Source organism: Lemur catta, chromosome 1 (genome assembly GCF_020740605.2).
Source record: "Lemur catta isolate mLemCat1 chromosome 1, mLemCat1.pri, whole genome shotgun sequence".
Taxonomy (NCBI): domain Eukaryota; kingdom Metazoa; phylum Chordata; class Mammalia; order Primates; family Lemuridae; genus Lemur; species Lemur catta.
The window spans coordinates 221,662,052-221,688,404 of record NC_059128.1 but is presented as its reverse complement, the minus strand read 5'-3'; the positions used below and the strand labels follow the sequence as shown (position 1 = coordinate 221,688,404).

The 26,353-nt window shown below is 47.0% G+C and overlaps 1 protein-coding gene across 1 annotated transcript in view; it reads left to right on the top strand.

Annotated features, from left to right (window-relative positions):
* The window catches only part of LOC123630466 (kalirin), a 457,953-nt gene that overhangs the window by 185,792 nt on the left and 245,808 nt on the right, over positions 1–26,353 (top strand). The window contains exons 2-3 of the mRNA XM_045540114.1: positions 455–529; positions 6,435–6,549. Coding sequence (XP_045396070.1) covers positions 455–529; positions 6,435–6,549 — 190 coding nt within the window. The remainder of the gene's footprint in view (positions 1–454; positions 530–6,434; positions 6,550–26,353) is intronic.

The following is a 26,353-nucleotide window of genomic DNA, read 5'->3' as shown; positions in this document are numbered from 1 at the left end:
ATTATTTAGGGCATTGTAATCCATCTTGATATTAATTAACTACCTCAACAGATATTTACTGAGTGCTGACTGTCTACCAGACACTGCGCTAGGCACTAGGGTACAAAAATGAGTTTTTAAAAGCCCCTCATCTTCAAGTTGCTCAACAGCAACAGGGACATCACTGTGGGCCCCAGGACATGGGGCTTTGTACACTTGGTGGGAGGTAACTCGGACCATCCTCTCCTTGAGAAGGACCTGGGAGGTTGCAGCCCTGGTCACCCCTGTGGCCTGGCATTACGTGGAAGTGTCCTTCTGTTGTGGACCATCTCCTGGTCCGCTGGGCTGTGCTGTAGGGCCTGAACAAGGTAGAACCTTCTGAACAATGACAGGGTTGTGAGGCTGAGGGTGGGACCCAGGGAGTCCGCCAGCTGGCCTCTCTCACCCTGATTCCTTCTGTTATGTTGTCCCACAGGGTCTTTTCGGAATGATGGTTTGAAAGCTTCTGATGTCCTTCCCATCCTAAAGGAAAAAGTGGCCTTCGTGTCTGGTGAGTATGTGTGGAACTTTCCTTTGTAACGGACCTGGAGAATTTGTGTGTGTGCACATGCATTCCGAATTCACTTCTTCGTGTGCCAGTGAGAGAGAAGTGGGGGTGGAAGTTATGCTCAGGGCAGCTGCTTCCTTTCCACAGAGCAAAACAGAAGGAGAAAGGAGAGCTCTGGTCTCAGCTGGATATTCTAGAGGACACTCGCAACCAGGGGTGGGTTCCCTAAACACACCTCACACACACGCCACACCGCCTCACCCTCCCTGGCCTGGCAGGAGCCACTGAGGCCCCTTGAAAGATGCTCCATCTGGAAGTCTGTGCACTTGGTGCATTCCCTGAGGTTTATTTGGGTTCATTTCTGAGAGGGTCATGGACAGGAGATCAAAACATTTTTTTGGCCCCTCCTTATCTCTCTTTCCTGGAAAGGGAAATCAAGTGAGTGTATTTAGGGTTTTTTGTTGTTGTTGTTTGTTTCTGAATAGTGGCTTCCAAATATTTATTCCTAACTTCTCTCTCTTACTCATCTTGTACACCTGAACCTCTTAATGTCTAATCTGCGGGATCAGCAATCTATAGCCTGGGGGCCAGCTACCAGTTTTTACAAATAAAGTTTTATTGGAACACAGCCATTTGTATTTGTTAAGGTAGTGTATTAGTTTCCCATTGACACTGTAACAAATCACCACAAACTTGGCTTATAATAACAAACATTTATTAACTCAGCTCTGGAGGCCAGCAGTCAGTTTTACTGGGCTGAAGTCAAGGTGTCAGCAAGGCTGTGCTCCCCCCACAGGCTCTAGGGAAGAATCTGTTCCTTGCCTCTCCCAGCTTCTGGTGGCTGCTGGCATTCCCTGGCATGTGTCCACATCGCTGTGCTCTCTGCCTCTGTGGTCACATTGTCTTTTCCTCTTCTGTCTGTGTCAAATCTCCCTCTGCCTCTCTCTTTTAAGGATACCGTGACTACATTTAGGGTCCACCCAGATAATCTAGGATAATCTTCCCATCTCAAGATGGTTCAGTTAATCACATCTGCAGAGTCTTTGCCATGATATATAGTAGGCCATTATTCCCTGGCAGGATTATGTAGCAGTGATTTCAGGCTGGGTAGAGGCGCAGGTAAGACAACCTCCAAAGCCTTTGTAAGCTTGGATTCTGAGTGCTTGCTGAGCATAGAGGAAGAACTTGTGTAGAAGCCCTGGAGGCCACTGAGCAGTGCCAGGCCTCTGACTTCTGCTGATGCCCATGGCCGGGGCTCCCAAGGACATGGCCCACAGCCCCCTGGAGAACCAATTCTGATCTTGTCCTCCTCCTCCTTTTTTTTTTGTTTTGTTTTGTTTTAAGAGACAGTGTCTCGCTCTGTTTCCCAGGCTGGAGTGTAGTGGCATGATCACAGTTCACCACAGCTTCAAACTTCTAGGCTCAAGTGATCCTCCCATCTCAACCTCCTGAGTAGCTGGGACTACAGGTGCATGCCACCATGCCTGGCTAATTTTTTTAAATTTTATTTTTGGTAGAGACAGGATCTTGGTATGTTTCCCAGGCTGGTCTCAGACTAACTGGCCCAAGCAATCCTCCCACCTCGGCCTCCCAAAATGCTGGGATTATAGGCATGAGCCACCATGCCTGGCCTTGTCCTCCTTCTTTTTATGGTACTTGGTTAACCTAATGTCCTTTCTGTCCCCTGGGTATCCTGCTAGCCTTTCCATTTCTTTTGTGCCTAACACTTCCTCCCCTCTGCAGTGCCTTCCCCACACCTTCTGCCAGTTCGAGCCTCTTCTCTCCTTCCCAAGTTAGTTCCCACTTTGCCTCCTTCAGGAGGTCTTCCTGGATTTAAAGCATAATCTCTGAGTACCATCCTGTTCCATACCAGATTGGGGCATGTGAGTGTAGACATGGCATACTCTAGCTGACATAGGGGCCCTTGATATTCATGGTTCATTTTTGCCCATGTAAATTCAGTCAGAGCCCTGGGGCTGGGCCCAGCCAGCCCCGAAAAGACCTTCCCAAGCAGTAGGGAGTTGTCCTAATGGAGCTCACAGAAGCAGCGCGTAGGGAAGGCAGTCAGGGATGAGGCAGATAGAAACTTCCCCAAGCAGGACAAAAGGATCTGGGGGTGTACAGCCCACTCCCATGTGCGGATGTGAGCTGAGCAGCCTGGGGTAAGCCTTATTCATCTGCACTTGTGGTGCCAGGAACTTCTGGGGCTTAGGGAACATTGCCCTTTCATGCATGGCTGGGAGGGACACTGAGGGTGCCAGGGAGATAATGACTGGCTGCATGTAAAGAAACAAAATAAAGTAAAAACCAAAAAAAAAAAAAAAAAAGACCACCCCTTACATTTATATCCTGAGCTTTTAAAAGGTAAAGCACAGAAATAAAATGAAAAAAGCCTGAATTAAGTAATGCGGTATAACAGTTGCATTTCTGGGAAGAAGAAAGCAGTGCAAGGACGGTGGTGAGCAGAGAAACAGACGATTAGTTGTGCCCGCCCTCCCCTTCTAGCACCCCGGCCGTGGCCAGGTGAAAAGGAAGCCGTGCTGCCGTGGGAATGTCCATCCGGAGCCATCCAGGGAAGTCCCGCAGCTTCTGTGTGTGGGTGTGTGCACCAGTGTGAGATGGGCTGTGGCTGTCCCTCAGGGCGTCCGTTGTTCCAGCCCTGCCCTGTCCTCCTCTGTCATTCACAGCCCGAGGGCATCCCTCAGCCTCTGGCTTTACTTGTGTGGCTTACAAGTCCCACTCGCAGCACCCACTGTGACTTTGGTCCCACCTTCTCATGCAGGGGCCATCTCAGCCCTGTCCCCTTCATGTACGTACACACCCTCCTTTGGCCACCTCTGGAGGATCCCTCTCTGCCTCCTTCTCTCCCACCAATGTCGTCTCCCATCGTTCCCAGGGAAACGTTATGCCACCGTGGCAGTCTTTTGTACTCTGGACCCGAGTCTTTCCCAGTGTGTTCCACCAAACAGCAGTTCACAAGATGATCCTCTACAAAGAAAAAGGGGCTCTACTCTCAAAGAAGTTTGGGAAAGGCTGCATATTGTAGCTCTTCCTCTTGGAGGTTCACAGTGTCCATTAAAGCACATAACCATTTAAGGCTCTGGGAAGTCCTGCAGTGAAGAAATTTATTTAACCTGGCATTTTCGAAACTATGGAATAACTTTATTCCCTTAAAAAATTATGTGGGTGTGTATGTGCGCACATGTATCCATTAACATCTCCCAGAACTGTTGTTACGTTACCTTTAGCAGGGGTTCTCATTCTTCATCTGTTTATTGTCCTCTGTAGTGTCAGCACCATGCCAGTTATCAGTCAGATCCTACAGCTTCATTGCTGCTCAGCCTCCTCGGCACCAATGTCCTCCACCTCCCACCGTGGTCATGCACATCTGGGATCTTGGCCCTTGATATGTCTGTCTGTGGTCTTAGTCCCTTACCTTTGACTCTTTCTGGTAGCCCGTCTCACTTGGGAGTGGATGGATATCAGAGGAACAAAACACATGCCTTTCCCTCCTCTCTGGGATCTCACAGTCCAGCTGGACATCCCTCTCAGGCCCTCCCCATTTGCACCATGCGCTAGCTCTACACCATGGCCAGAGCTGTCCACGGTGCTCCCCTGTGTCCCAGAGCCTGTCACCAACACTGAAGCTCGTTTGTGCACAGTTGTGCTGTTCATTCTCTGGGGAAGCTCTCCAGGAGCGGCTCCATTCCTCTCTCCTCAGCACCCCAAGCCATCTCTGACCCTGGACAGGCAACCTCATCTTTTCACCTAAAGAACAGTGTCCCTCAGGTGGGCTGAGTTCCTCCCTCCCTGTAACTCATCTCCACTCCCTCCTCCCTCTTGTGTTCTGCAGCCTGCCTCAGTGGGAAGGACCCCGTCCCCTGCGGCTGGGCTTCCCTAGTTCCTGGGCTGAGGCCTTGCTCCATCTGTCACCCCCACCATCATGATTCTCTTCCTCTGTGCTCATTCCTCCTCCTCTTTCTACAATCTTGCAAAAAGTCTTTTCCTTCCTGAAAATCATGTGGCTTTATCCTCCTGTCTCCTCTTGACTCCTTTCCCACACTTCCTGGAGGAAGGTGATTACACTTCCCTGGGCTTTCCCTCTTCACCCCTTCTCCCCCACCGTCCAGAACTTTCCTCAGCCATGATTCAGAAACTCATGTCTCCAGGGTCAGTCCTGGCTGCAGCTTGGGAGGGACAGTGCCAACCAACCCTACAAACCACCTAGTTCCCCTTTGCCAGTCAGAGCTGTGGCTCCCCATGTTCGTGTGGTTCTACTTGTAAGGTGTCCCTGGAAGGTCAGGAGAAAACCGTGGTGAAAAACCACCAAAGAGTGCCAGTGCTTAGGTGGAGGTCAAGGCTGGGGAAACTCCCATGTTAATCCTCCTGCTTGCTTTTCCTCACGTGTAAGGCAGCGGAGAGATGGGGGTCATTCCCGCGGCAGCTGAGATGAGGGTGGTTACCAGGGTTGGTGGTACGGAAGGTCTGGAGCCGGGGCCCAGGGCCCAACTCTGAGGTCTATCTGTACAAATCTGCCCTGGATCAGGAGGGGGATGGTGCCGAAACATTCTTTCATCAGGGCTGAATCGCTCCCAGTGGCCTTGGTCTTGTTTGATCCTTTCTCGCTACAGCCTCCTCATTTCCTCGTCAGCAGTATCCTGGGTTGATTGTTTGTCAAGCCTCTCCTCTATCTGTGTGGCTTCTGGATGCCACAGCCAGAGTGAAACTTAACTCGTGAACTCACACTTGGGTGGGGGTCTTGGGAGGCTCTAACTTCCTTGTAAGATCCTTCTTCAGGAGACTCTGCTCTAAGCTGCTTTTCTAACACTGGTGATGGCTGTGCCAACCCCTCGGCCCTCTGTCATTAGATTCCTGTGTGGTCCCCACTCAGGGGATGTTGGGTGCCCCCTGAGATGTGGGGTGTGGAGTGTGATCACGACACAGAGGTTTCCTTTGTGTAGTAGCCAGTGCCCTGTAAGGTCGCAGCCACTACACCTTAGCTTTGTCCCTGCCTAACCTTCCTGAGAAACTTGATTCTGCTTCTTAATTATAGTGTCCATTAATGAATACATTTAAAAAATCATATAATAAATACTGAATAGGAAGTTTGGAAAGTAGAGGAAAGAAAAAGCAATCATCTAAAATCCTAGCCTTCTAATAACAGTGATTGTCACTTTTGCATATTCCTTTTAGCTTTTTTAAATATATTTAGAGAACATTTATTGTAATCCTAGTATGTACACATGCATTTGCAGCGATTAAGACCTTGAGCATCCTTATTTCTGATAAGATTCATGTGCTCCTCCAACAGGAGTGACAGGTGGCACCTCAGGCAGGCAGGCAGGGGTGGCTTCTTGGCTGTTAGAAAACAGTGCCTTTTCTATGAATCTAAAATCCTTCCGGTAATGCTGTCCCAGGAGGGATGCTTTGAGGTCTTCTCCCCATTGTAGTCAGTCCATCACGAGCACGCCTACCTCACAGAGGTCTGCAAAGAGAAGTGAATTGGAAGTAAATTTCCAAAGAACGTAGCACTTTCAACCAGCTTGTTTTCTCGATAAGAACAGTTATCACAATTATCATCATCTACATTATCATCTCTACATTTGTAGAGAGCTTTACTTTCCAAAGTGCTTTCCCATGTGCTGCTTATCAGTCCTTGCAACAGCCCTGTAATGTGCCCACTATAATTTTCATATGCCTTTTACAGATGAGGCATCAGAGAAATCAAAAGACTTGCCCAAGGTCACACGCTACTTGCATCCAGACCCCCTGCTTTGTCCTAAGCAGTGACCAGATTTCTCTGCATACTGTATTTCTGCTGGTTCATCCGGCACTCAGAATTTTTTTCCTCTGTGGCTGACTTTCCGGCTGGTTTTCTTAAATTCCCTCCTCTTCCTCCTCCCTGCAGGGGGCCGTGATAAGCGAGGTGGACCCATTCTGACCTTTCCTGCTCGCAGCAATCATGACAGAATAAGACAGGAAGACCTGCGGAAACTTGTGACGTATTTGGCCAGCGTGCCAAGGTAAGGGGAAGGGGACTGGCCTGCAAGGGAGGGAAGGGGAGGGAAGGGGAGGGGTGATCCTCATGAGTTGGAAGGAGCTCCATCCCTGCCAGGGACCCGGGTTGTTTCTGCCCTTCGAGTGGATTCTAATTATTCCTGGAACATCATCGCCCATTGTTTGCCTCATTCCTGTCATTCCCATTGTTACTGCTGGGACTCATGTGAATGGGTGGGAGTGGAAGTGGACACTGTGGGCAGAGGTGAGGGTCCCAGGCTAAGAGGACCAGTACGACGCCTGCACTGGGAGACGGTGTGGCCTGAGGATGAGGGATGGAAAGCTGCTCTTTACCTTAGCAAATGAGAACTCGGATTGATTCCACTCTGACTTGCATAACAGGTTGTTTTCAAAAGCTCTGGCTGTGGATAGATTTGTGGCTCTTGGAGTTTGGGGCAAGTAACTCCACTTGTATTACTCAGCTAGAGGAGGCCCTCAGTTCCATCTAGGTCTTGCAGCCTCAGTGGGGATGATATTGCCCCCAGGAGGAGTCAAAATTCGTTCTTGGGGATAGCAAAAGAATTTTACTCTTCCATTTATAATATTAATTACAGTTACATATATACATATATATACATACATACACACATATACACACACCAATATGTATATATGTGGTATTAAAAGTTCATTGGGTGGGACGATTAGGGAAAAAAGTTTGAAAAGGCTCTACCAGGGCAGAGGGCAATAACGAAAAAAAAGCATGATAAATACTGGTCTGGGCTGTGGGGGCCATGGAAGTGTGTGGGGGAGACTTGCCACAAATGTGGTTTATGCCTTTTGAGAGGGGAGAGAAGAAGCCTTCACCTAGTCAGAGGATCACAGAACGTGAGAGCTGGATGAGCCCTGAGGAGCAATCTAGGCAAAGACGTGTCATGTTCTGCTTAGGGAACAAGGCTGCCGTGGGATGTCACAAGGTCAGTGCTAGAGCCTGGCCTGGCACTCAACCGCCTGACTCTAGCCCCAGTGCTCTCTCACCCTCCTCGCTTTCGGCCAGCAAGGATCCTGTTCTCTGCCTCTTGGAGCAGCCAGAGCCTGCGAAGTGTTTGTTGTGGCAAATAAAAAGTTGTGCCTTGGGCTTTCAGCACCTTCATCTTGTCTCTTGCATTTTATAGGAGCATTAGCAAATTACAAAGAGGCACTGGATATCCAGCTCTGCCTTTGCTGGGAGACCGGGGATAATTTTTGAATGTGCTGATTAAGTTCTTGCAGCGGGTGTGGAGTGAGGCACGCACTACATTTCAGATGGCTGCAGGAAAGACAAATGTGAAGGGATTGGCTGATGGTGATGGGCAGGTGGTACAGGGGACTTTAAGAGCAGCCATCACCTACTCAGAAGGATGCTGAATGGAATGGCGAGCCCTGAAGAGCTTCAAGCAGAAGGCTGCGAACAAACAGATGCCGAATGGTGTCTATTTTTTTTTTTAAATGATATCCACTGAGGACCAGAAAAAAGGACAAAAGGTCTTATGCTCCAGTGAAAGGAATTTGGGTTATATCCAAAGAAGAACTTCTAAACTTTGAGTGCATGAGACAATGAACTAAAGGATAGAAGATTTTTTTTCTAGAGGTCTTTATAAGAAGAAATATTCCTATCTGTCTCAGAGGCAAGGAGATGGACTAAATAACCCGTGATTGCTATAGGTAATTTGCCCATTTAGTCATTTAGTAGCCAAGTAGTTTTTTAAAGCAACTTTTCCAAGTATATGAATAACAGGCATAAAACCAGGCATTTTCTAAGGCAATTTACAATAGAAGTTTTCATAGGGATCCATGATAGACCCTCAGTTCTTTTAGAGTCAGAAGAAATTGGGATCCCAAGAGATATGAAGGGCACATTTTTCTTTCTTGCATGTTCATCACATACCTGAAGCTAATTCATGCTCATATTTTCTTTAGAATTAAAGGAGAAAGAGTTGGAAGAACACTTTTATTCATTTGGAATTGTTAAGTGAAGAGTGGGACAAAAGAGACTGGGAGCAATTAACAAAGATAAGGTTTCTGCTGGGGGGAAGGGGATAAAAGCCAGGAGGGCCTGAGAGGAGGGGCATGAAAAAGGAGAAACTACACATAGTCACCGAAGGAATATCCCAGATGCAGGCTCTCGGCTTCTCAGAGGGTGGTCACGAGCATTGCATCCTGTGCTCCTAGAACAGAGAAGGTTCTTCACAGGTGCTGGCAGGCGGCAGGCCAGATTCCTGTTGCCACCTTCGGTGGGAAGCATCGTTCTGTGATGCCTGCTGCCGCCCTCCTGAGGCACCTGTGTCCATCAGCAGTGCAAGTCCCTGGCAAGCTGCAGGGTCCACCAGCTAGTCATGCCCACTAGTCACCTCCTAATTCTGTTGGCCGTAAGTTCACACATGATGGCTGTTGGAAATGAATCTGGAACAGAATTGTTGTCAAGACAGTGAAGTTTGGGTAGGAAAACTGAAGAACTTAGCAGTTCAGATAGTGTTTGCCACTCTTCTGTGTGGTCAGGGCTTTGAGCAAGAAGGGGACTATGAAAATGAACAGTTAGATTAGTGGATGATACTGATGAGAAGAAAGTTTTTGTCTGGGCCATGATCTAGGAGGCTAAAAAGACAGGCTCCAGGTGGAGTGTTTGCTACAGACTGGTGTGATCAAGCCTGTAGGTGTCATTTGAGATTCATTTATTCATTATTTACTTAACAAATATTTAGAGCCTCTGTATGCCAGGTAGATTGAGGATTCATGGTGAGCAGGAATAGACATTCTGAGAAAGTTAGGGAAAACCTGGGTATTTTCTTACCCGGAAACAGTAAAAGGCAGCCCAGGATGTGACTGCACTGGTAGCCGAGGAGATGAACCAGCCGGCAGAAGATAAACAAATAAGGACAAATGAGTGTCGAAAGAGGATCCCAGAATCTAAGGAGCCAGCCAGCTTGATGGCCATTTTTGGCACCATTCTGGAACAGATGATTAAACAGACAGTGTGATAATTTAGAAATGAATAGGAAGAAATAGTCCCACTCTCCTCTCTGCAGGCCAGGCCATATCTAGACCACTGCATTCAACTCTGCAGCATTCACCTTGCCCTGTTTTAAGAACTACATAGACCAGTTAGAGTGCTGTCAGGGGAGCAGCACGTTAAAGCACCCACAAGCCATGTCTCTGCAGTTGAAGGAATGAGGGAGGTTTGCTGGCAGGCTTAAAGATGGAAGAAAAAAGTGACTCTGACTTCAGATTTCAGGAGAGCTTCCCCAAAGACGAGGGAAGAGGCATAGTCTCTGTTGCATCAATGGGTAGAAGTTAGCATTAGGCCTTGGAAGTGAAGACAGAACCAGCTCACGTGGGAGCTGTCCAGCATCAGCGCTGCTGCCTCTGAAGAAAGTGAACTTCTTATTCCTGGAGACTAGATGATCCTCTGTTAGGGATGCTGTAGAAAGAGCTCCTTTTCTGGTTTAGAGGGGGGCTTAGATAATTTCTAAGAATCCTTCCTGCCTTGAATTCTAGGTTTCTGTGATATTGGAAAAAACATGCATCATAAAATGTAGGACCTCAAAATGAATATTACCACCCCCATCAACATACACGCCCCCTTCTCAGGCTTCCTAAGTTAAGGCCTGGGATTTCACTTGAGATCTTGTCTACACCTGAAATCCTAAGAGAACTGCTTTCTAGTCCCCTAGACTCTGGGTGGGAATTGTGGGGCATTGCCCAGGACCAGGGATTCTGCTGGGGTGTGGCAGTTTGGATCAGTCCTGAGCTACTCACGCAGGACCCATCTCGGCCTGCGGTGAATCCCTTTCATCTCCCCTTGTTTGCCACGGGTGTGTTTGGGATCCACCCCCTGGGTGCTCCCCAGGCTTTCTGTCGTCTTGTTCTGAGCAGCCACAGAATGTCAGGGTAGGAAGAGACCTTAAAAGTCTTCTAATTTAACTTTACAACAACCCCACGGACTCAGTTCAACAAATATTTATTGAGTGCCTACTATGAGCCAGGTCCTGGACAGGGATCTTGATGAGGTCTCATGTTATCTTTCCTGTCATCCACCCTACACTTATCTAGCTTTTTTGTCCTTCTAGCCTCCTATCTGCTTGCAGTTACTTGTACATGAAAGGAGTGGAAAGGAAATACGTAGATACGATCAGCTGATGAACGGCCCTAGAAACTGAAACACAGCATAGAAAAGCCAACCCAAGAGTAAACAAGTTCCCAGGCATAGCCCACATTGTGGATAATCTACCCACTATGATTACTGGGAGGTGACTAAGTGTTTAAATAGGAATTTCTAAGTACTACGTCTAGCAAAAAAATCCTGAGTTATTTTCACTGCATTGAATTCCTCTTCTTCATCATCACTGTTACCTGCTTTGTCATGATTATCTTTCTGCTACTCCTAAGGGCGCAAATTGATGTATCTGCCACTTAATCCACTCTTAGCAGTGCCGCCGAGATGATAAGTGTTCCACCAAGGAACGCAGGTGTCATACTGGTGAGGAAAGATGACAAGAAATTAGGACAGGTTATTCTGTAATGCCAATCAAGCCAAGGTGCCTTTATTTGCAGCTTATTATTTGATAACATTTGCTCTTGTTCCACTGATTTCATCAAAAGATAAATTGGGCTTATAGCCAGCCCTGTCTTTGTGCATCACCAGAAAATAGGCATAAGCAGAGAGAGCCAGAAAGTTAAAAGAAGAGGAGTTAAAAACTGCAAGGGTTTCCTCCCACTATTTTCAGCACGAGAGAGCCTGAGCTATACAAACTGTCATCATCAGATGTGTCTTGCTGTAAGGGCCTATTGAAATGTGTTGTTGGCACCCTGCCCTTGGTTCTGGGATCATCAATTAAAGGAGAATGCAGGGAGGAAGGGGAGAAATCAAGGTGAGGGAGGGGCCAGAAAATAGGACCAATGAAAACATTTAGGGCACATTGTTATTATTTACATTTGCCTAAAACTTACACCATTTAAAAATCTGTTTTTAATTTCCTTTGTGGCCTATGTATAAAGGGTTTATAATTTCTATTATAGTTTCCACATTTTACACACATTTCTAGCAATACCAGTTAAGTGCTCTATTATTAGCTGTACGTAAAACCAGCCCTGAAGAGCAAATAGTGTTCTACTATTCTGCTAAGGAACATAACATCACAATAGTAACTGCCATTGTTGGTAATCTCCTTCCTTAGAGTCATATTGGCTTTTGCAGCAAAACGTGGAGCAGCATCTTAGCATAGACAGAGACACTGAGCTTTGGACCAGCTCTACCTTTCTGCAGTTGGGAAACATGTGGCCACTCAACCTGGGTAATTTGAGAGACTTTAACTGAAGGACAGTTTATAAAGATGTGGACAGGGAGCAGGAGAATCAACAAGATTTGGATTTTCAAGGTATTTCAGGCTAGAAACAGCAGAGAGGTGAGACATGGCCCCTTCTAAGAGAAAGGAAAGCTGTGTGAGAGGCTGCCTGACAAGAGCTGTGGCCTTCGGGGAAAGTCGTCACCAACTCATGGTGACTGCGTGATAGCGGGTAGGGAAATTGACACACTGACTTCACTCTCCTCCTGCTCTCTGCTCTCCTGTCATTGTTTGTTATTGGATGAGTGTACCCAGAAGCAAGATGACAGGGGAGCCTCCTAGAGCACTGGGTAGTGGGGAGAAGACACAGAATCAATTCAAGGTACAATTGGAAGAAATTTGGCACAGGGTGAGACCTTGGAGATATTATTCAACATTTCTGAGTCCAATATTCTAATTTAATTTGAGAAAAGAATGTCTGTCTCACAAGGGTATTGGGAAGAAATTTTCTAGCAGTCTCTTTGTAGCACCCAGGCACTCAGTAATTGATAGTGTCTATCTAAAAGAGCTTAATAAAAGTGATAATAACAACAGCAAAATATTTATATGCATATACATACAAAGCAATATTTGCTACACATGAAGGAAGAGATGTAATGTATATGAAAGCTAGGAAGCACCAAGTGAAATGAGCACTTGAGAGCCCACCCTCCAATCTAAGAAGCAGCATCACCTCTGCCTCTGATGCTACCCAGGATCCCTTCCCGCCCTGACCCCTCCCTGCCTCCTCCAGCAATAAGCACTATCCTGAGTTGTATGTTTATCTTTCTTTGGTTTTTTAATATAGTTTATCATATGTTTTCATAAACAATATATTGTTTAGTTTTACTGTTTTTTGAGCCTTATAAAAATGGTATCGTATCATGTGTCATTTTCTGTGACTAGCTTTTTTGAACTATTGTGATTTGCAACAACATGGATGAATCTTCAAAAATAATTTTGAGTGAAAAAGAAACTTTTGACTCTGAAGGGTCAAAACCAAATTATCAATAGAAAATTCATAGTAGTCTGAATGGACCCAGACTGAGGGGGACAGAATGAAGCAGTACTAAAGTGTCTCTCTTGAGAAGTTTCTCTTAATTAATTGCAATGAGGAAAATCAGTAATGATCATTTTTCTCAGTACTTTAGAATAGATGTCATAATTTATATTGATATCAAAGAATAAGTGAAATTCTTTTCAATTTATTAATGATTGGTATTAAGTAAGATAAAGGATGTAAAATCCTTACACAGTGCCAGACACACGGTAGATTGAACCAATGTAAGTTTGCTTCTCCTTCTGTGGTCTGGGGGAGTCTGGCGTGTACACAGGTAAGTGCTGAGACAGAGGACTGAACCCAGTGCTGTGCACTCCCAGCACGTGAACATCCTGCATCATTGCTGACTAGGGCCAGGGCTTCAAAAGGGAGGTGCTTTCTGAGCAGAGGGTGGAAGCATTAAGAGAATTGTCAGAAGTACAAGGGGCAGGGGCGGCCCAGGCAGAGGGAAGGGTTCAGGAAAGGGCCGGGGTGGGGCAGAGGAGATCCGAGGGCGTGCACGTTAAGTTCCAGAAACTCAGGATGGAAGAAGCATGGAGTCTTTGGGGAGAGCGGTGAGATGGGACAGAAAGGCGTACAAAAATTCCATGTCCAGTTAAGTTTTACTGATAAGCAATCAAGAGCTGGTGAAGAGCTTTTCAGCAGGAGAATGACAATTAAAATTGCATTTTAAAAGATTCACTCTGGCAGCTGAGTGGAAGATGGAATGGAGGAGAAGCCTAGGCAATGAGGAAGCAGTTGCAATAGTGTAGGTTAAAGGTAATAATAATGGCATTTATCATTTATTAATCAATTCCAGGCACATTAGAAGTATTTTACATGCATTAACTTAATTCTCACAGCACTTTGAGATGGGTATTATGATTAATATCATTCCCATTTTCCATATGAGGAAACTGAGACTTGGGGAGGTCAAGTAACCTGCCTGTTGTCACACAGCCAGTATAATCTGGAGCCAGATGGCCAAGCACCAGGGCCTGAGCTTTTATCCACTGAAGAGAGGAGGGGGCCAGATTGAAGGAAGTGGCAGAGTGAGGGGACCGATTTGGGGAGAGTAAGACGGTAGACTCTGAAGGATGGGCTAAGACTGCACTGGAACAGAGGGGCAGTGGAACAGGATGGTAGGGAGGTTGGGGGGGCACACAGATGTAATAATGGTGAGCAGGGACCACCTGTGCTTCAAACCTGCTTTCCTGAAGGTTCTTTTTGGAGCATCAGTGTAAAGGTTGCTGCAGGTGGGAAATGCAGGTGACAGGTGCCTCAGTCCTGGGCTTCTGCTGGCCAAGGCAGCCACGGTGGCTGTGGGTGTGCAGGACATTGGAGGTGGTGGGGTGCGGGTGGGGGTATGGGTGGGGTGCTTCAGAGTTCCTCCCCCAGGTGTTTGTGTTCATTTTAGATGGGTAAAGTCTGCTCATTTATGCTCATCTGTGGATGATAGTCAACTATGATTTAGTTACCAGGTTACACCAAGAGATAGGGGGGAAAAGCAAAAACACTTAGAAACTATTTAAGGAGATGACTAAAAGACCATCAGTAGCAGGCACCCTGAACGTAAAGCCGGACTTGGTGGGGTAGTCGCTATAGTATTGCAGTAATGGTCCTCCTGTTCATTTCCTTGGGTCTGAGATGTTTCCTTCGCTCACCTGCCTGCCTGTTTCTAGCTTCTGCATTGCTCTGGTGTCAGAAGCACAGTTCTGGAATCAGTGCTCAGCTAATATGCATTCGGAGGTTGGGTCTCTTCCATGGCCCTGCCACCACGGTAGGCCTTGGCAGGTCTGTGTCTCTGCTGGCACAGTCCTGGTGGGGTTGAGGGGCCGGAGGGGCTCGGGAAACACTGTGAAAAGGAACCCGTTGCAGGGAGCAGTGGAAGAGCTGGCCATGACGCTTCAAATGCAGAGAGACAAACATTTGTGATTCCCTGAGGAACAATAACCGGGGCAATCAGAGGCGGAAACCACTTGGTCATGAAGGAACTATGAGAAGCAGCCCTGCTTATTCCAGGAACCACTAAATGCCTTTGTGTGATAAATCAAGGACCCAGTACTGGACAAAAGAATTCCTAATAAGAGGAGGTATTGTTTCTCCTTCACATGCATCTCTCATGTGTAATCTTGGAAGAGACTTCAAGGATCGACACTGACTTGGTGGGAATGGAACTGTGGACTTGCAGAGAAGGCAAGACTGGGCTGGAGGAAAATACTAACACCTGGATATTATGCAGAAGGTTCCAGCCCAGGAAGAAGGAATCCCAGAACACTCCCCTCTGGGAGGAGAAATGCCCATGCTTGCTAACAAGTTTCCTCACTGTAAAACAGGCATAAAGACATTACTAAACACAATGGTGGTGAAGGTTACATAGGACAACACATATAAAGTACCTAGCCCAGGACTCAACACACAGAAGGAGCCAATGCCAAGTGGCAGTTTCTTTCCCTTGCCTTGCTTGCAAGTAAGGACCTTGTTTTGTCACTTGTCTTTCATTGTCCCTAGCACTGCTTTGTCAAAGTTAGGGTTAGGATTACGCTTAAAGTTAGGATTAGAGCCAGGAGTGATAGCAGTTATAGCTGTAGGGTCAGTAACACTGAGTAGGTGTGTAATAAATACTGAATGAATGTATATATGTGCCTAAAAGTGTGACAAAGTCTTGGCCTATTTTTAAAAATTAGAAAAGTATTTCTTTACCAGAGAAAATAAGTGTAGAAAAATATAAAGAATTTTTAAAAAATCACTTATAACTATACTATCTAGGGATACTAACAACCAATATATTGACATATTTCCTTCCTGTCTTTTCTAAAAACAAAATTGAATTGTTTATTCAATCTTGCCTCTTGCTTTTTTTCCTTTAGCATTATACCTTAAGAATATTTTCATAACATTAAAAACTTTTCACATATAATAATGTGTCTTGGGATACATCATATTTCAATTAACCCTATCGTTTGACAATTAAGTCATTTCCAAAACTTTCCTGTCATAACCCTCAGTAAATGTCTTTGTATGTAAGTCTTTGTCTATATGTTAAGTGGTTTATTTGGGATAGATTTGTGGCCATGATAGACTTTTTTTTCATTAAGACTAGTGAAACAAATCACTAGCTTTCTGAATTTCCCAGTTTATATTTCCAGTATGACTTGCCTTAAACTTTCAATTCTTTACATTTCCCCAAATTTAAGTTTATGTGTTTATCATTTCCCAGGCACCACTGTGCAAACATTGTTATCACTGTCATCAAGCAGCTCTCACTTAGGGCCACATATTACGTACCGAAACCTGATCCTGGCTTTGGAAAGACTAAAGGGATTGGTCACAGGGACTGCCCTGTGGAGTCTCCTAGGCTAGGATTCTTTTTACTTTCCTAAACTAATATGGCCCCTTAATAGGGACCATGCATTAAATTAGGATCTGATATGAAATCTAGAAAGGGCTTGATTGTTTCTTCCCTTGGTGAATCTTTAGTTTTGCCTCTGGATGTGTTTCAGCTCCTTGGCTGGTTGTGTAGTCAGTCCCTGGCTTGGCTCAAAATGGTTGTTAACCTCCTCTGTGCTTGTCTGAACTGGAGTCCTTAACTGCCCTCCGTCGAGAAAGTTGGGCCTCGTTGGAGGTTATCTTTGGGCAGCAATGTCAAATGAGCCTCTGAAGCTTAGGTGTGGGCATTTAATTTCTCTCTTAGGCTACTGGAGTCTGTGGCTCACCAAGAGCAGGCTGATTAGGAAGCTGAAGTGTCTGGTGTCACCTTGATTAGAGCAACTTCAATATGTCAGGTGAAATAAGATCCGATGCATTCAGGTTTTTCTGGAGTTCATGCTGGGTAATCAGGATGATTTAGATTCAGCTGGGATTCATTTGGCTGGAATGTTGGAAATAAAGGAGTTCCCTGAATATAGATGATGGAGAGACAGCCTACTATTGGGGAAAAAAGATGGGTTTTTTACTTGGTAGTTTCCAGATTTGAGGCTGTTTCTCTCTTCCCCATTAAATGATAATTTTCACCTGTCATTGATTAGGTCTTATCATGTGCCCTTCCCTGGTGTTTGGAGTTGTATATGGTTTCAGGCATGTATTAGATACTGATACTTCATGATATGATGCTTAGGTTTTGTAGAGAGAATGTTTTTATTATAATAATACACTTTTGGCAATTTAGGTATGCTCTACCAAGTGGTAGAGTACCTCAGGTCAGCTGCCCACGAAGACAGATGAGTTTTGTCAGAGGCTCCAAATGGTAATGTTCTGCTCTCTCCTCATTAAGTCTTGGATTTTCCAGGCTTTACATTTTAAAATTCTGTTGAAACACTGAAATTTAAGGAGCCAGTAAGCAACAATTATTTTCCTTCAGCTACAAAATGGGTTGAATACAATCTTTCTCAAAGAACTATAGTGGACGTTAAGGAAAATAATGTTTGTGAAAAAATTTAGCCTATGTGTGCAATAATTGCCAGTTGAAATTGGGAATTTTTTATAATGACACTAATTTTGAGAAGCAAATAAATAGCTAAATAATGTGGTGTTTCTATAATAATTCTTAACTTTCATAAAATCAAAACTTTTTAAAAATTAAAACAGAAATAAAAACCGAAAGCCCTTCCTGTTGATTTGTCTTGAGTCCTAGGGAGACCTGAAGTCACGGTGCCCCAAGCGGTATACTTGTCTCTCAGAACTCCCTCTACCTCCCTCACCGTTTTTTTTTTTTTTCATCAGCCACAGACATTGAAGATAAAACACTGAAGATAATTTGTCTTTTCAAGCCTTCCCTTTCAGACACTGTTTTCTTTCCCTGAACATGGAAGGTGAGAACAAGAAAAGCACCATCATCTAGGGGGCTTTGTTGCTGAAAGTATGCCTCTGGTGAATATGATCGCCAGTTGCGGAAAATGCCCGTACCAGTTTGACAGAGTCACTTTTACTGAAAGAAGGAGGTCCCCCTCACCTTTCTCTACCCATCTCATCTCTTCTTGGATTGCTTTAGATAAAAAGTTTTCCCCAGAATTTCTTTCTTAAAAGTCCACCGTTACCTAAGCAGAACAAATGATTTGAACAAAATCTGAAGATGTTTGAGTCTAGAAAACTCATCATATAGTGGGGATGGGACCCCTCTATTCTATGAGATCAGACTGTCCACCAGGCTTTCTCTCTGATGGAGGGAAAACCTCTTGAGGGGTGGGATGGGGGCTCTTGTTCCTTGTTCCCAAGTACGCGCAGCACTACCTTGCAAGTTGCTGAATGCAGTTAGACTGGGAGCTCCCCAGGGGGAAACGGCAGGGCCTCATCCCTACCCCCCAGACTCCTTGGGGCCAGCGCCAGGGTCTCTCTTTCAGACGTGAAGTCCCGGAGGCCAGACTGAGGTCTCCTTCAGGATGTCCTCTTTCCTCTGTGAGGGGCTGTTACCCACAGCAGGTGCCCGGCCCGGGGTCGCGGTCTGGCTCTGTGGCAGAGGGGGAGGCAGAGCCCTCTGCGGGGGGATGAGGCATGCAGGTGCCCACGAGGGAGCCAGGAGTGGACTCTGCCTCACCAAGGAGGTGTATTTCTGTTTCTAAATTGGGCAAGTATGACAGCCAGCCCCATTTCTCCCGGAACCCAGACGGGAGCACTTTATCAGCCACGGTGACTCAGTGAGGACAAATGATTTTCCGGATAATTTACTGACGTAATCCAAGCGTGTGTCCTGACGGGCCTGGCCTCTCTTTTTTTCTCAGAGCCTCCCTCCTGCCTCTGTCCTCCCCCCTTCCCTCCCCCACTCCGCATTTGTTCTAGGTCGAGTGAGGACCAGCCTTCATTTAGAGAGTTACTCAAAAACTCTAAAGTCAGTGCATTTTTCTCCGTCTTGTCTCTCAGACTGTTCTGTCTGAGCTAGAATTTTATCTGTCCCCCTTGCTAGTAATTCATGTGCCAGGGTCTGGCCTGGTGCCTGAGACACGGCCTGAACCTGGTGCTGTGGCAGGCTCCACCCTGGTTCCCTGAACAGGAAGAGAATGTCCTCGACCTCCAGACCAGACTGTAGGCTGTTTTCTTTTGCAGGAAATTCAGGCTGCAACCTTATTTGCTGAAGAGAAGCTCCCCGTTTTGGACTAGGAGGGAGGCAAGAGTGTTCCTCACCCTCGCGCGGCTCTGACTGAGGTGGAGTGCTCCGTTAGAGTGGCTGCAGTCCATCCAGATTTAACTCTGTGGATACACACGATGACTGTTTAGTGCTCACATACATACCAACTCAGAGGGAATGGGCACATGATCCTTTGGCTGAACTTGCAGACTAATGGGAGGGGCCGGGGGAGGGACCCAGTTCTTGCCCTCAGAAAGGCTTGTGGTCTGGCTGAGGTTCCAGGATCCACGGGAAAAAACAAAAACTAAATGTTGCCAAGGCAGTGGTCACAGGTGCATACCAGTTAAGTGGACTTAATCAGAGAGAATTTATTGGAGGTAAAATCTGACCTGGATTGTAAAGAAGTAGATGGATTAGAAAGAATCCTGGGGCTGAAGGCAGGAAGGGGTTGTAGAGTTCAGCCAGCTGACCCCCGCCCTTTAAAAGGTCAGAGTGCTGTCCAGTGCTGTCCAGAGGGGTACAGTGATGTGCCCAGGGCCACCCTGCTGGCTATTAGTGTTGCTAGGGCCAGGATGCCAGTCCTAGGTTTGCTGCAACTGTGCACTTCCCTGTGACAGGAACAAAGCCTGTAGGGCAGCAGTGTCCCCAGAGCAGGGGTCAGGGCTTCCCTGGTGGCATGGGTGAGGAGATACTTCCACCTGCACGTGAGCTTTCAGCGCCTCTGAGCTAGCTGTGCTGGGGCAGCCTAGTTTATTCTGGTTTGGAGCAAAGACCTGGAGCCCTTGGTGCTGGCCCTCCTGTTCCATTTCAAGTTCCACATGTGCATCCTCCCACCCCTTGGGGTCCCCCGCTGCCCCTCCTTGACTTCCCTTCCTGTTCCCAGGTTCCCACTAGTGCCTGAGACATCACAGGGTTTTTCTTCCGTGTAAACCGTGGGGACCTCATCAGTCCCCTCTGCCAGGGCAGCCCTGGTTGGGTGTCACGGGGAAGGGAGGCTGGCTGCGGGCCAAGGGCTGCCTGCCCTGCAGGGCATGGATAGAGCCCCTGCACTGGTTTGTAAAGCCAGTGGGCACAGCCTGGAGGGTGACTTTGTGTGAGGGCCAGTGTTGTGTGTTGGTTGTGCACGTGCCTGTGTGTGCTGCAGGCAAACAGCCCTGGGCTTTCCAGAAGTGACGCTACTTAAGGAGAAAGAGGAGGAGGGGAGGAGAGGAGGTGTGCGCAGGACACACCCCAAGGGCTGTTTCCTGGAGGAAGTGTGTGGTTTGTTAATGAGGATTCCACCTGCCCCGCAGGGAATCCAGAGCCCAGCTGGAGAGTGGGGGTTCCCGGGAGAGGGTGGGGATGCTGCAAGGGCATGAGAAGGAGCTGTAATGGCAACAGGAGTGGGTTGAGCTGAGAGCGTTGTTGCCGGGGCTCCTGGTCAGAGGTGAGGCAGCACCTGAGCCGGGGCAGTGCATGCTGCACTGTCGCAACCCCCTTGGGTCCCATTAGCTCTCTTCTCTTCCTCCCTGTGTCTTACGGGAGGATGGCTGAGGCGCTGTGCTCAGACAGGTCACGGTCTTTGTGATGTGGTCTCTGTCTTTGGTCTGCTGCTCACAAATGTACGTGCAGTGATCATAATGACACATCTTAAGTTATAAAATGAATTGTTTTTCGTACAGTCTGACTGTCGGGGGAAGAAGGAATAGATGGAGAAGGTCAGAGGAGAGTGGCCCTGGGGTTGCTGGAGGAGGACTGGGGAAGGTGGGAGGGCTGTGTGGGGAGGTTGTGGTTTTGGGTTTCCAGTTTGTTCTCTCCCTCTGTTGCTTTGGTTTCCATTTCATTTCTGCTTCATGTTCTGAATGTAAACCATTGTACGTTCAGAACCATTTTCTGAATGGCCCAGGAGGAAGGAGTGGACAGCTCTGTTGGGGGGGGGGTGGGAAATAGGGCGCAAGGCTGCTGTCCTGACGTGGTATGTCAGTTTCCATCCCACCCGCACTTGAACCCACTCCTCTACCACCTTTCCTCCCTGGACAGCCAGCCCAGACTTCTAGGAGCAATGGTTCTAGTCCTAGAGTTTCCGGTGTCTTCTCTTAGCTAAGAGTAGCTCCTTCCAAAAGCCGTGCCCACAGGCCACTCTGATTCAGCAAGTGGGTCTCTTCCTTTGGTGCTGAAAGTTGTGTTTCAGAGGCTGGGAAGCTGTAGGATGATCTTGCCAATTGACAAACACATCAGGGTTTGTGCAGAGGGCCCAGCTGGCCCCTCTGAGGTGTGCATCCTTTGGAAGGCAGTGTGTGTTCGCCAAACCTCCTGTCACCCACACCATTCCTGGACCTTTCTTTCAGAGCTCCCTTCAGCTGTGGCAGTTCTTTTGACCGTTTGCAGTGTGGCAAGTCCTTGTTCTCTCTGAGCGGACTTGATTTTTAGAAAGTGTCTTTGTGTAAAGGCAGCACTGAAGACAAGTTGGTATGTGGATGCAGAGATCCTGCCATGTGATTTTAGGCCTCTGGACCTGTCACTTTATGGCCATACCTGGGAATGCTGGGTGTGACCTTGGGGCCCGAGTCTGTGCTGTTTAATATTTCATCACACCCTGTCCAGGGGAGAAAAGAGAAATGGTCACATCCCTGCTTCTGGTGTTAACAATCAGAGATGTTTTCACAGCTGCCGTATTTGGGTGGAATTAGGTAGCAGACTTTAAAGAGGTAGAAACCATCAACCTTCCTCATTTGGTGTCTAGTTAGTGTGTTCCTGGGACTCTGACAGGCAAGAGTTGGGTTTGCTTCTGGCAAACTCGAGTGTGGGGACCTGGCAAGGGGTAGTTCCCGGACCTGAAAATGAGCAAACAAGTCTCTACAACCTTCCCTTCAATAGCACTTAACCCTGGCTGTACATTAGAATCACCAAAGGGAACTTTCAAAAATTATTAAGTCCAACCCCAGACCAACTAATCAGAATCTCCCCACTTTACAGAGGAGGAATTGAAGCTTAGATTTAGGATAAAACGTTAACTTTGCACCTCCCTCTCCCTGCCCCCACCCACCCTGGCTTCACAGGTCAGGGGTACAGAGGCAAAAGATGTGTTGTTAAGTGGGCAGAAAGGACACTGACTCTTTGGAACAGTAATGGCCTGGGAAAGAGGATAGGGGGTGTCTTCCAGTAAGCAAGAACCACCACCACCACTTCTGGATGGATTAACAGGGATCCTGAGGGAGGCCTTGATGGCAGCTGAATCGCATCTTGACAAAGTCAGCGGATGGTGGACAGTCCCCAGAGACAGAGAGGGGAGAGCGCACAATGGGCAAAGGGAGCCATCCCACCTCTCTCCTGTCTTGGGACATCCAGCCATTGGGGGACCTCCCCATTGTGAAAGACAAGTCTGGGAACTGTCTGTGGGAGCAAACATTCGTGCACTGCACATTCCCAGAAAGTGGTTCGATTGTCTAGAAGGCACTGCTCCTCTAACATTCTTTTTACTTCTGATGATGATGCCATTAGTAAGCTTAAAGCAGGTGCTAATGTGTCTTTAACACTTTTCTTTAACACCTGCTGATTTCTGGTTGTTCAGGAAAGTGGGTGTGGTCTGGCTTGGGGCAGTCAGGTGGGAACTGCTGGTGCTGTTGGAATAGCAGTGCCAGCGTGGGAGGCTGGATTAACACCGCCCAGGTATAAGGGGCCAGCGTTTGAGCAAAATCTGCATCCTGCAGCCAGAGACTCTGTGCATCTGAGGATGGCTGGAGAACTCCCACACAAATGGGTTAGGGGAATGGACGTGTTTTCTCCTCAGAACTCCAGGGACCTTTCTTTCTCCTCAAATTCTGAACTAAGGACTCAGCTCATGAATTGATTTCAGGGAGACATGGGTGCAGCACAGTTCTGGAGGAAGGTGCGAAGTGAATGACTCGTTTGGGACAACTTTTCCTTCCTCCCTTTTCTGTTTCTGTCTGCTTGTGGTGAACAGTGTCCAGGTGTTCAAGGCTGTCCAGGCACCACGATAAGACTTCTCCAGTTCATCCCTCCAAGCCACCCTGCACGGTTAGTCCTGTAGGACCAGAGCTGTATTATGTCAGGGCCAGGGCCACCCTCCTTTAATGGGGACCCTTACCTTGCTTTGTCCTGCCTCTCTGTCGTCTGCTCCTCTGTGACCAATCTAGCTCCCTGCCCCAGTGTTCGATTTGCCACCTTCCCTGGGCACCTTAGCGAGTAGGTCTGATTTGGTGGTTCATTCTGCACCATCACAGCCTGAGCACTAGGCCTTCCTGGCTCCCACACCAAGTGCCACCGGAACCAGCCCAGCAGCACACACTAAGGGGCTAAGCAGAAACCGCTGTCTCCTCGGCTGGCCTGCTGGGGTGGTGCTCGTTGTAGATCTCCGCTCCCCCACCTGCCATCAGGATGAATCAATGTTATATTTATCCCAACAGCTGTTTCAAGTGAGAATCTGCCAGACTTTCACAGAAATGGGGTAAATCTCAGGTGGCATCACAGGTTCTGGGACAGACAGGATCAGGCCATCTCTCTGCTGCCAGAGCACAGTGGGAACCTGGGCAGGATGGTCCTCATTCCTGAGTTTAGGGGCTTTAGTGTTCACACAGGTTATCCTGCGCTTCCAAACCACGTTATTTGATGTTTGCTTCTACAAGGGAGAAATTTTCTTCATATTAGTTTCGGAGTTCTCCTGGCTTAGTAGAAGATCTGGAGTAAAACGGTTGACACTTGGATGGATGCCTGGCCCAAATGGCTAAGACAGCCACCGAACTGTGTCACCCACAGCAAGTCACTTCTCTCCTCTGAAACTTGCTGCCCTCAGCTCTAGCAGGTGGGGGCTAGCAAGAGTGAGCAGTAAGGCTTCTTCAAGCTCAACTGTTCTGTGCCTTTCTGAGGCAAGATAACATGGTGGTGGTTTCATGCACAGATACTGGAATCAAATACCTAGCTTCAAATCCTGACTTTTACTGGTGACCTAAAGCAACTTCCCTGAACCTCAGTTTTCTTAGCTATACGGTGGGATAGTTCATGTGAGGAATAAATAAGATACTGCATATAAAATGGTTAACACACAAAGCTTCATGTGCTCAGTAAGTTATTTTTTATCATTCATATTTGAATATGTCTCATTTTTACCAAAAGCAGCAGCTTCAGGTTTCAGTAGTTGGGCTCTCATTTTATGTCTCTCCAGCTTAAGGGTTTGAAGTCCTCAAGATTTAGAGCTCCAGCCCCGAGATGGCCACTGTTCTGCTTCCTTACAGAAGTTCACGACTTCTGCTTCCTCCCTGTAGTGGAGGAGCAGCCCGCACATGGGCGCTTTGCCTCCTCAGGGCCTTTGCCTGAATTATTCCTTCAGTGTTCTCTTAACTGGTTCCTTCTCATAGTTAGGTCTCTGCTTAAATGTCAGCTCCCCAAGTGGCCTGTCCTGACCACCTAAGTTCTTAAGACTTATCATAATTTGCATTTATTCTCTTTATCCAGCTATTATGTCCATCTCTCCTTCTAGAGTATAAACTTCTTGTTTATTTCTTTTTTTTTTTTTTTTTTTTGAGACAGTCTCACTCTGTTGCCTGGGCTAGAGTGCTGTGGTGTCAGCCTAGCTCATAGCAACCTCAAACTCCTGGGTTCAAGCAATCCTACTGCCTCAGCCTCCCAAGTAGCTGGGACTACAGGCGCACGCCACCACGCCTCGCTAATTTTTCTATTTTTAGTAGAGATGGGGTCTTGCTCTTGCTCAGGCTGGTCTCAAACTCCTGACCTCAAGTGATCCTCCTGCCTTGGCCTCCTGCTAGGATTACAGGAGTGAGCCACAACGCTTTGTCAATCTTCATGTTTCTGTCTTGCTCACATTTAAGTATCCCTGGTGCCTAGTACTGGGTCAGGCACAAAGTAAATACAATAAATGTTTGTTGTATTAATGAATTAATGGATAATATACAATATTTATTTGATACCATATTATTTATGAAGCACTTTCATAACTAGATACTCTTCCGGAAGCCATATAAACCTCTGCAAGGCCCTCTACACCCAGATCCATCAGACCTGGGCCCAGCCATCACATAGCTCACAGCCCCATGGGTCAAGAGATGACTCTAGGGGCATCAGATATGGCCCCAGGACCTAAGAGGCACCTAGAAAGACATCCAGGACTTGCCCAGAGTTTGAGATGAGGCTGCCACATCAGGGGTATGATAAGAAGCAGAAATTCCCCAGTGATTTCATGGCAATTTAGAAGTAGATAGGGAAGCCCAGGAAAGCAGATTTTCAGCAGGTGTCTGATTGAGCACAATCAGCAGCATTGGTCAGGGGAAGCTACCAAGCCCTTCAGGCAAAGCCTCCTTAGGCCAAGAGAGAAGAAATTCGGTCTTTCCGAAGAGGATCCGACATTTACTCCAATGGCAGAAATCCTTCCAGGCCTATTCCTATAAAAAATGACTTCACTGGGGAGAGCATGAGGCTATGGAGAGAGAAACTCGCTAACATTTTCAGCAGTATCCTGTATGGTGTAGCTATTGTTTCACCTTGCAAATGATGTTCTAACTTATTTCATTGTTATTCTATCCGATATAATTGTGTGTTACTTACTGTTTATTAATTCATATCCGAATGTCTGATTTAGACAAAGTGAGTCTTTATCATTAAACTCTCATAAACCACACCTAAGAGAGTCTAAGTGTTGTCCTTGGATCACTGGGGGAGATTCCTGGGCCTCATCCCAGAATATCTGGAAGCCTTCCCTGAAATCAGCAATTTTAAACAAGCATCCTGGGTGATAAAGTCACTAAAGTTTGAGAAGCATTGGCATAAAGTGGTGAAAATGCTTTTCTTGAGTTAGCACAGGCTTGCTGAGTGAAAACAGCCCCAGTGACATTTAATGAACAAAAGAGTAAATGGTCTAGAACTGAGTACAAGAAACAGCTGATCAATCATCCGGTCATTCAGTATACGTTTATGACTTCTGGGCCCGGGAGCCCTGGAGAGTCTATGAAACAGATCACAGCTCAGTTGGAAGGGACTATAATTTATCACAAAGGGTGAGAAGCTGACCAATGGGCCCATGGGGGCCCAAGCCCCAGATGGAAAGCAATCGGGATGGAGTGGGGACAGGGGGATGGAACAGTGACTGCCTTAATCCTCTCAAGCAGGGGTATGGGAGATGGGGAGGGGTTGCTCACTGTCCTTTCCTCTCCTGAGTGCATTTAAAGGCTGCTGCTCCAAACTTCACCTGTCTGTGCTCCCATCCTCACCATACACAATGCAAAATTCTGCCCCTGAGAATTTGATTTGGGCTAATAAATATCCTTGAAAAGGTAAATCTCCTAAAGGGAAAAGGAGGGCCACCTGTTAGTTATATTCCAGCATGAATTGGTTTGCTCAAACTGCCACCATCTGAGCAC